This window comes from Uranotaenia lowii, chromosome 1 (genome assembly GCF_029784155.1).
Source record: "Uranotaenia lowii strain MFRU-FL chromosome 1, ASM2978415v1, whole genome shotgun sequence".
Lineage (NCBI taxonomy): Eukaryota > Metazoa > Arthropoda > Insecta > Diptera > Culicidae > Uranotaenia > Uranotaenia lowii.
This window is the reverse complement of record NC_073691.1, coordinates 150,843,375-150,853,417: the sequence shown is the minus strand read 5'-3', so window position 1 is coordinate 150,853,417 and position 10,043 is coordinate 150,843,375. Positions and strand designations below refer to the sequence as shown.

Below are 10,043 nucleotides of genomic sequence, written 5' to 3'. Positions count from 1 at the left end.
GCAATGGGAAACAGCAGCGTCCGGAGTAACACCGCCCACCTACGAACAATTGGAATCTTTTGTATAGGACCGATGCCAGGTAATTGAAGCTATCCCGGTCAAACGCAAAAATCCTTATGAAAACACTGCAGGCCCTTTGAAGCGTGTAAAAACCGAAACTCGATCATTCTTATCCAGGACAACAAAGAACGGAAAATGCGGAGCGTGCAACGGTGACCATTCCATGGCATTTTGTAAGCAATATCTGACGAAATCTGTGGACGAAAGATTTAGGCTGATTAAGAGATTGTCGTTGTGCTTCAACTGTCTAAATGCTAATCACACAGTGGATCAATGTCGTGGTGGTAACTGTAGAAGATGCAACGGTCGGCATCATACCTCACTTCATCGGGACAATAATCGAATCTATGATACCAAGCGTGAGTAAATCTATGAAATGTTTTATTGTTTCACATTGAAATTTGTTGAATAAAAATTTACAGAAAATAACAGCAAGTGTAATCAATCACCAGACACAGCTATCCTCCCCACAGCATCAATCTTAGTACGTATAAAGGAAAAGATGGTAATCTGTCGAGCATTGCTAGACTCCGGGTCTCAAACTAGTTTTGCTACCAAGTCGTTTATACAGAAAACAGGAATATCAACGAAAACCACCCGGGTAAACGTCCAAGGATTTGGTAACACTAATACAATAGTGCAAGAAAAAGCCACTATTTCGATCAAGTCTCGTATAAGCGATTATCAAAGGTCAATCACGGTACTTATTGCGGACAGCATAACAGATTCCGTTCCCAACAACGACATTGTAATAGATGAATGGGATTTACCCGAACTACTTTTGGCTGACCCTGAATTCAATAAATCAAGGCCAGTCGATTTATTGCTTGGTATTTCAATAGTACTGGACGTTTTAAGAAGTGGGAACCATCAAGTTGGACCATGCTTATCGTTTATGCAGAACACTAGTTTGGGATGGATAGTAGGAGGTTCATTTACAAAAATGAACGAAAATCGCAAATTAACTCAGTTTATGCAAGAAAATATCCAAGCTTACAACACTCTATCATGGACCGAAGAAGAATCTGTTTTTGAGCAACTGTTCCTTGAAACAACTTTGAGAAATAAAGAGGGGAGGTTCGTGGTACGTTTACCCTTGAAAGAAACTTACGCTTTATTGGGTCAATCCAAGAATTTGGCATTGGACAGATTTCTCAAATTGGAACGTAGATTTGAACGCGATCCCTTGTTACATGAACAGTATAGAGAATTCATGCTTAATTATTTGGATCTAGGTCATATAGAAAAGATCAATGAGGAACAGATAGCAGAGAACCAGGCACATTTCTACTTCCCTCATCATCCTGTCTTAAGACCTGATAGTGCGACGACCAAACTACGAACTGTTTTTAATGGATCAGCCCAAACGTCTAGCGGATTATCATTAAATGACGTTTTGTTAACCGGCCCTACCATACAGCAAGACATTTTCAGTATATTATTGAGGTTCAGATGCTATCGCTATGGAATCACGGGAGACATTCAAAAAATGTTCCGACAAATTTTGGTTCACGAAGAAGACAGAAGGTTTCAACTCATACTGTGGCGATTTTCATTGGAAGAACCTATAAGTACGTATCAATTGAACACCGTAACGTATGGAACTTGCTCAGCTCCATTTACTGCTGCTCGCTGCCTAAAACAACTAGCAATTGAATTCTAATCTGAGTTCCCTGAAGCTTGTAAAATCATTGAGAAAGATTTCTACATGGACGACGTTCTATTTGGCCACGAAGATGAACAAAAACTGATCCTACTAAAGGAACAGCTTACCCGTATACTTAAAAGTGCAGGTTTCGAACTCCACAAGTGGAAGTGTAATGACCCAAAGACGGTTATAGAAGAACAAAATACGTCAACGAAAATCCTCGGCCTCCAGTGGAACACCTTCAAAGATCTGTTAAGCATTACGAACGAAATCGACATAGAAGCGGGAACCACGAAACGCAACATTCTTGCAGAAGTGCAGAAAATATTCGACCCCCTTGGAGTGATTAGTCCTGTTGTAGTACAAGGGAAGATTCTTATGCAGAATATTTGGTCCCATAAGCTGCAGTGGGATGAAAAACTACCAAACGATATCATTTCTGAATGGACTTGGTTTTGCAAGCAGATATGTGATTTGAAGTACATCCAATTTCCAAGGTATTGTGAGATTATTCATATTCTTAATAGTCCATATTATGGAATTGGTAATTAATTAAATACAATTACAGGTATACGTCTTCTTCGGGACAGTTTACAGAACTCCATGGATTTTCTGATGCAAACGGGCATATGGAGCTGCTATATATGTTCGTACTGTTGCATTTGATGGTAAAGTAACGGTTCATCTAATGTGTGCTAAGTCAAGAGTAACTCCACAAAGTGCGAATAATAATAACAACGACTTAACCATCCCTAGACTTGAATTAAGAGCAGCTGTATCATTGGTAGAATTGATGGATAAGGTCCGAAGTGCTTTGACTATCCCAATACGAGGCATTCATTACTGGACGGACTCGATGGTAACTCTAGATTGGATTGCCAACCCAAACAGATCACGGCCGCAATTTGTAAGCAACCGGGTGAAGATTATTAATGAAAAAACTAAGTTAGAAGCATGGCACCATGTTCGCTCAAAGGACAATCCAGCGGATCTAATATCCCGGGGAAGCTCTGCCAAGAAACTGATAAACAATCAACTGTGGTGGAATGGACCAATCTACCTACGAGAAGACAATAAGAAATGGAACTTTGAATCAACATTAAGTACAAAAACAACTGTTCAGATACAAAGGTCCACAAATGATACTGACTCACCGTTTGCTTTCATTGAAAAAGTATCAAACCTAGGAAAACTCCAAAGAATCGCTGCTTACTGTTTGTGTTTCGTCCAAAATTGTCGATCCAAATCCTAACCAGGTGATCGTCTCACAGGAAAAATTACCATTTGGGAAATTCGGCGAGCTCACAAAACTATCATCAAAACAACACAACAATAAAAGCTATTGATCTGCGTCTATAATTCTTTTTATTTTCATATTTCCCTATATCTATCATCTTTTCTATTCTAATAAAAAGTGATGAACTAGATTTAAGCACACATTTGTAAACCAACAAAATGAGCTTGGCTCCTTAAAGCCTAAAGGTATGAGCCGTTTCAAATAAAGATGTTACAAAAAAAAAAAAACAACACAACAACGTTTTTACGCGGAAGAAATAAGCTGTATAAAAAAAAAGAAACCACTCTCCGGTAAAAGCGTTCTGCTCACACTGAATCCTTTCATAGATGTCGACGGATTAATGCGTGTTGGTGGCTGTTCGATGCACACTGAGAAAATCCTTCACGAATAAAGTGGCGCTATCTGGTCTTGGGGAAGCGAAGCAGTCCAGCGAATTTCCATCGTTTTTCCACTGGGGCATGCTGTCAGACCAAAGGCGTTAGCAGCAGTGGGCTGCAAGGAAAACGAATAAGATTAATTTCCGCTCTTTCCATCAGGCCTATAGTATAAAAGGCCCTGTGGGAAAACGCGTGGTCTCTTTTTCCGACAGTGGCGGCCGAGCTGTAAATAACAACAAACCATCCCAGTAGAGCAGTGTGATCCAAATTGAATGTTGAAGATATTGTAAAAGTTTTGTAATTGTGAATAGCGTTAAAATTAGTAAATAGTAAATATAGAAATTAATGTAGTGCTGTAAATAAAAATAGTTAAATTAAAAAGTAGTGAGAATAAAACTTACCTGTGTTTCCACCTGAACTCTGGAGTTGAATACCTGGATACTTACCTGCACAAAATTGATGACGAACCTGGAAAGAAAATTAACTGAGGAGGAAAACCAACGGCGAACATAAAGGTACTTCCGTTCATGGTCCTTCGAACCGGATGCCCGTCGAACTCCGAGCGTCCGGAACTACTCTAATTTCTGGACATAACCTTATCATCTCGACGTTGGTGGAGTGAGCTGCAATCAAAATTTACAATTGTACAAGGCATTGAAATTGCCTCAAGAAGGTAATTAATATTCCAACCACCTTATTTTGGTACGTTTTGTGCTCCGCTGGGAATTTTATTGCAGATTAACGCACGTGCACGATGGCCACGGAACGGCGTATCAAGTCGCTCAAAGTGCGACTTCGAAGCATTGAGACGTCGTTCAACTTAATCAAAATCTTCGTGGAAAACTTCGACGAAGAAACGCAGTCGATGGAAGTTCCTGTTCGGCTGGAGAACCTGGCCGTGTTGTGGGTGGACTTCGGCAAAACGCAAGCCGAACTCGAAGCAGCTGATGTTGACGACAATGCGGTGATGGAGCATCAGCTAAAGCAGCGGGCCCAGTTCGAGACGGACTACTACCGTGTAAAGGGTTTCCTGCTGTCCGTTAATAAAAGTACATCGCCTCAGAGCTCCCAATCTTGTCACTCCGGTGCGCATTTCCCTACTTCTTCGCAAATTCGGCTCCCAGATGTAAAACTTCCTGTTTTTAATGGCGCTCTCGAAAATTGATTGAATTTTCATGACTTATTTATTTCGTTGGTGCATTCGTCGACTGAATTGTCCAATATTCAGAAATTTTACTATTTACGTTCGTCATTAGCGGGGGATGCGTTAAAGCTGGTACAAACGATTGCGATTAGCGCCAATAATTACCCAGTTGCGTGGAACTTGCTGATAGATCACTTCCAAAATCCTGCACGTTTGAAACAAGCCTATGTCGACTCCCTTTTTGAGTTTGCTCCGTTGAAAAGGGAATCTGCAAGTGATCTTCATTCTCTGGTGGAACGATTCGAAGCTAATGTCCGCATCTTGAAGCAGTTGGGAGAGAGAACCGAGTTTTGGGACGTATTGCTGATTCGTATGCTCAGTATTCGTCTTGACCCCACTACACGAAGGGATTGGGAAGAATTTTCGTCGACTCATGAGGCAGCTACCTTCCCAGATCTGGTCAGCTTTCTTCAGCGGAGGGTCACCGTTTTACAGAGTGTGAGCAACGTTCACCTGGACACTTCCTCTTCTTCGGCACCTAAATAACCGGTTCATCGATCAGCTATTATCAGCAATGGAGCCACTCAATTCTCACCTCGCCAATGTTTCGCCTGCTCTGAACACCATCCACTTTATCTATGCCAGACGTTTGCCAAGATGACCATCGAAGACAAGGACAAATTAGTACGCCGTCAACAACTCTGTCGGAACTGCCTACGAAAGGGACATCAATCCAGGACTTGTCAATCGAAAAACTGCTGTCGAAAATGCCGAGGGCGCCACCATAGCCAACTATGCAGCACAGGTACCAGCCAGGGTGAATCCAGCAAGCCGAGAGCGGAGGGGAATGCGTCCAGGGATCCTGACCCTTCCAGCCAAGAAGTGTCATCGTTATCTGCAGCAGTCGGGAAACTTCCCAAGAAGGGTCACCCTAACAAGGTGCTTCTAGCAACGGCCGTGATCAAACTGACGGATGATTACGGCAATACTCACTTCGCCAGAGCGCTCCTCGACTCGGGTAGCGAATGCAACTTCATCACCGAGTCATTTGCGCAAAAACTCAAAGTTCGTCGCACGAAAGTTCACCTCTCCATCTCCGGAATTGGTCAGTCATCCACTCAATCTCGCTCCAAGCTTCGCACCACCATTCACTCTCGAGTTACCGGATTTTCGACCATCGTAGAGCTCCTCGTACTGCCAAAACTCACTCTTAATCTGCCATCCGCCACTCTAGATATTTCTAATTGGAACCTTCCGAAAGAAATTGAACTCGCAGATCCTAACTTTTACCAAAGCAACCCTATCGACATCGTTCTTGGTGCAGAAATATTCTTCGATCTTTTCAAACCGCCTGGCAGAATTCCTCTTGGAGATTCACTGCCTGTTCTTGTGAATTCTGTTCTGGGATGGGTTGTTTCTGGAAAAGTTACCAACTCTACTGCTACCAGCTCCGTTATCGCCAATCTTGCAACCGTCGCAGATATTTATCGCCTCATGCAACGATTCTGGATCATCGAAGAGGCAGATTCAGCTCCTTGCATGTCGGTGGAAGAAGCAGCCTGTGAAAAGCACTTTTCGCAGAACGTTCAACGCACCCCAGAAGGTCGATACATCGTTCGATTGCCGTTCAAGGAACCTGTTTCCAACATAAGCGACAATCGCAGCATCGCACAACGTCGGTTCCGGATGGTCGAGTCTCGCTTGCAACGGGACACTAATCTACAGGCTCAGTATCATGACTTCATGGCCGAATACGTCACCTTAGGACACATGCAGCGAGTAGACACTTCTACTCCACCTACCCAGCAGTATTACCTTCCTCATCATGCGGTGATTCGCGAAGATAGCTTGACTACCAAGGTGCGAGTCGTCTTCGACGCTTCGTGCAAGTCAGGATCTGGCAAATCGCTCAACGATGTGCTCATGGTTGGGGCAGTCATCCAAGACGACCTTCGTTCAATCATCCTGAGAACCAGAATCAATCCCGTTTTGCTTATCGCTGACATCCAAAAAATGTACCGTCAAATCCTGGTCGTCGAACGAGACACTCCTCTCCAGCGGATTCTTTGGCGAAGTTCGCCGAACGAGCCTGTCAGCACGTTTGAGCTGAAAACAGTAACCTACGGCACAGCTAGTGCACCATTCCTGGCCACCAGAACCCTACAACAACTGGCAGACGACGAAAAAGCGAATTTTCCTTTGGGCGCGGCGATTCTGAAGAGAGATGTGTACGTAGACGACCTGGTTACTAGCGGAAGGACTCCTGAAGAACTGGCGGAAGTGCGGAATCAACTTGACCAATTGTGCCGACGAGGTGGTTTTGAATTCCGGAAATTTGCGTCGAATATCGAATCCGTTCTTGATGGCATTCCTTCCGAACGACGTGCGCTTCATTCATCAGTCGAACTCGCAGCTGATCAGACCATCAAAACCTTGGGGTTGCACTGGGAACCAGCTTCGGATCACTTCCGGTTCCAAATTCGGTTACCTGAACACTCTCGAGACGTGGTTCTCTGCAAAAGGTTGGCCTTATCACAAATCGCCCAGCTGTTCGACCCGTTGGGATTGGTAGGCCCTGTCATCGTTACTGCGAAAATGTTTATGCAGACTCTGTGGAGTCTGAACTCCGACGACGGCAAGCCATGGGGATGGGATCAACCACTACCACCATCTCTGACCACGTATTGGCAAAACTACTATGCGCAATTACCCGTCCTTGATCAGCTTCGAATCCCACGATGCGTCGTGCTTCCCGAATTTGAATCCATCCAGCTACACCTGTTTTCTGACGCTTCAGAAAACGCCTACGGAGCCTGTGCCTACTTCCGATCAAAGGACTCATCAGGTTCTATTTCCGTCGGCCTTCTCACGGCCAAATCCAAAGTCGCTCCTTTGAAAAAACGTAGCATTCCCCGGCTTGAACTTTGTGGGGCTCTCGAGGCTGCCCAATTGTATCAAAAAATCTCCTCAACCTTCGGAAAGAAGTTCGAAACCTTCTTCTGGGTCGACTCAACCACGGTGCTCGCCTGGCTGAAGGCAACTCCCTCAGTTTGGACAACTTTCGTGGCCAATCGGGTTTCAAAAATCCAGCTTGCAACAGTCGGCGCTTCCTGGAATCATGTTGCTGGTCAAGAGAACCCTGCTGACCATTTGTCTCGAGGAATCGACGCAAAAACGCTGATCTCCTGTAAACTGTGGTGGAATGGACCAAAGTTTCTTCGGTCCGATGACTTTTTGCAGCTAACATCGCCATCAAGCACCTCCTTCGAGACCCATCTAGAATTCCGCACATCCAAACCGGTCGGCCTAACCGCCTCAGCAGACAGTTCCTTCATCGATTCCTTCGTTGGCCGATTCTCGAAGTACCAAACCATGCTGCGCGTCACAGCATTCTGCCTCAGGTTGTCACGCAAGTCTCGAAGCGCAGAAGCAAGAAAAAGATCGTTCCTCTCAGCGACGGAAATTCGCGATGCCGAAAATGCTCTCATACGATTGGTGCAAGCTCAAGAGTTCTCCGAGCACGTAGCAGCTCTTCAAGCATCGAAGCCAGCTCCAATCAGGTCCCAACTCCGATGGTTTACTCCGTTCCTGGATGCAGATCGCCTGATGCGTGTTGGAGGACGAATCGACAAATCAGCGCTAAATTACGACGCCAAGCACCAAATTCTTCTTCCGTACAATCATCGGTTCTCCGCCCTGCTGGTGGAGTGCTTTCATGAAAGGCATTTGCATGCAGCACCTCAATTACTGCTTGGAATCCTTCGATTGCGGTACTGGATCACAGGGGCCAGAAAGCTGGCCAAAACGATCGTTCATCGCTGCATAATTTGCGTCCGAGCTCGCCCTAAATTGGTTGAACAATTCATGGCAGAGCTACCAAAGGAACGCGTAACTGCCGCCCGACCCTTTTCGATTTCCGGTGTCGATTATTGGGGCCCGATCCTGCTTAAACCTCCACATCGTCGAGCAGCCCCAATCAAGGCATTTGTAGCGGTGTTCGTCTGCTTCACTACGAAGGCTGTCCATATCGAACTCGTTTTCGATTTGACGACAGCCAAATTCATCCAAGCCCTACGCCGGTTCGTATCCCGCCGAGGTCCACCATCAGACATCTACAGCGACAACGGGAGAAACTTTCTTGGTGCCAGCAATGAATTGCGAAAACTTCTGCGCTCGCCCGACCACACACAAGAAGTTGCTGCCGAATGCTCCGATTCCAACATCAGGTGGCATTTTAATCCGCCACGAGCATCTCATTTCGGCGGATTATGGGAATCCGCAATAAATTCCGCCCAAAAACATTTCCTTCGAGTCGTCCGTGATCGTCCGTTGGCCTACGACGATATGGACACATTATTGTGCCAGATAGAGTGCTGCCTCAACTCTCGCCCGATTACTCCACTGAGCGACGATCCGACGGATTTCGAGCCGCTTACTCCAGGGCATTTTCTAGTGGGCACCTCCCTAAAATCCGTTCCAGATGACAACTTCAACGACATCCCATCAAATTATCTTCGAAAGTGGCAGCAAACTCAAAAGCTGCTGCAGGACATCTGGCGTCGATGGCACCTGGAATATTTGTCATCATTAGTACAAAGATCAAAGTGGTTTAACTCACCTGTGGCACTGAAAGAGAACCAGCTCGTCCTTCTCAAGGAGGATGGGATTCCACCAATTCGCTGGCCAACGGCCAGAATCTCCAAATTGCATCCAGGGACTGATGGCATCACGAGAGTCGTCACTCTGCAGACCCCTAAAGGCTCTTGTACCCGTCCGGTGGCGAAAGTTTGCCTTTTGCCCATTGCATCATCGTCGGAGGAAATTAAAAAACCACCCGCCGCTGACCAATAAGCAGCAGACAAAATTTGCTGCGCGTCGACACCTGCAATCATCCATCATTCCTGCTCCAATCATCTTCACAACACTTTCACTTCTTATCGGCGCTGAATTTGTTTCCTGTTGCCGATTGCATCACCACCGGAGAATCAAAAAACACTACCGGCGTTGACCAATCAGCGACAGAAACAGATTGTCATCAAATGGCCAAAACACTTCCGGCTGGTCCAGTTTTATTGAACCATACAAGGCACTTTTTCCTTTGGATCAGGTGAGTTCCTGTCCAAGGCTTTATTTTCACTTGAGGAGGTCTACCGGGTCTACTCTTTCAGACACTTTGCTCGTTCACCGAAATCCAAACATAACAGCAGCCAAGCTTCGAGATTCTGAGGTCGAGTGGTCCTGATGCAAGGGTGTTTTCATTTCGAGCTTCGCTGGTGTCAGCTGAAAACATATCATGCAGCCACCCTCCAGTAAGGTCGATTGTCCCGAATCCATCGTTCTTACCTTTCAAGGCCTTATTCTGCTTGGATCAGGCACAGAGAACAGAGTTCGAGCTGGAGCTCAACACGTGTGTTTGAATACCAACCTAAGTTTCAAACCAAATGCTTAAGTGGACTAACATACATAAGATGTCGCTACCGGTACACCTATTTTTTTTCATTTTTTCGACACGCTTAG

The 10,043-nt window shown here is 45.3% G+C and overlaps 1 protein-coding gene across 1 annotated transcript; it reads left to right on the top strand.

The window, feature by feature from the left end:
* The first annotated feature begins 5,183 nt into the window (after window positions 1-5,183).
* Window positions 5,184-9,377, top strand: LOC129738026 (uncharacterized). The gene has a single exon (XM_055729199.1). It carries the CDS (start codon window positions 5,184-5,186, stop codon window positions 9,375-9,377), a length of 4,194 nt encoding a protein of 1,397 aa, XP_055585174.1.
* The last annotated feature ends 666 nt before the right edge of the window (window positions 9,378-10,043 follow it).

Coding starts and splice junctions, on each gene's coding strand:
- LOC129738026 (XM_055729199.1), top strand. CDS start 5,184: ATGACCATCGAAGACAAGGACAAATTAGTACGCCGTCAACAACTCTGT.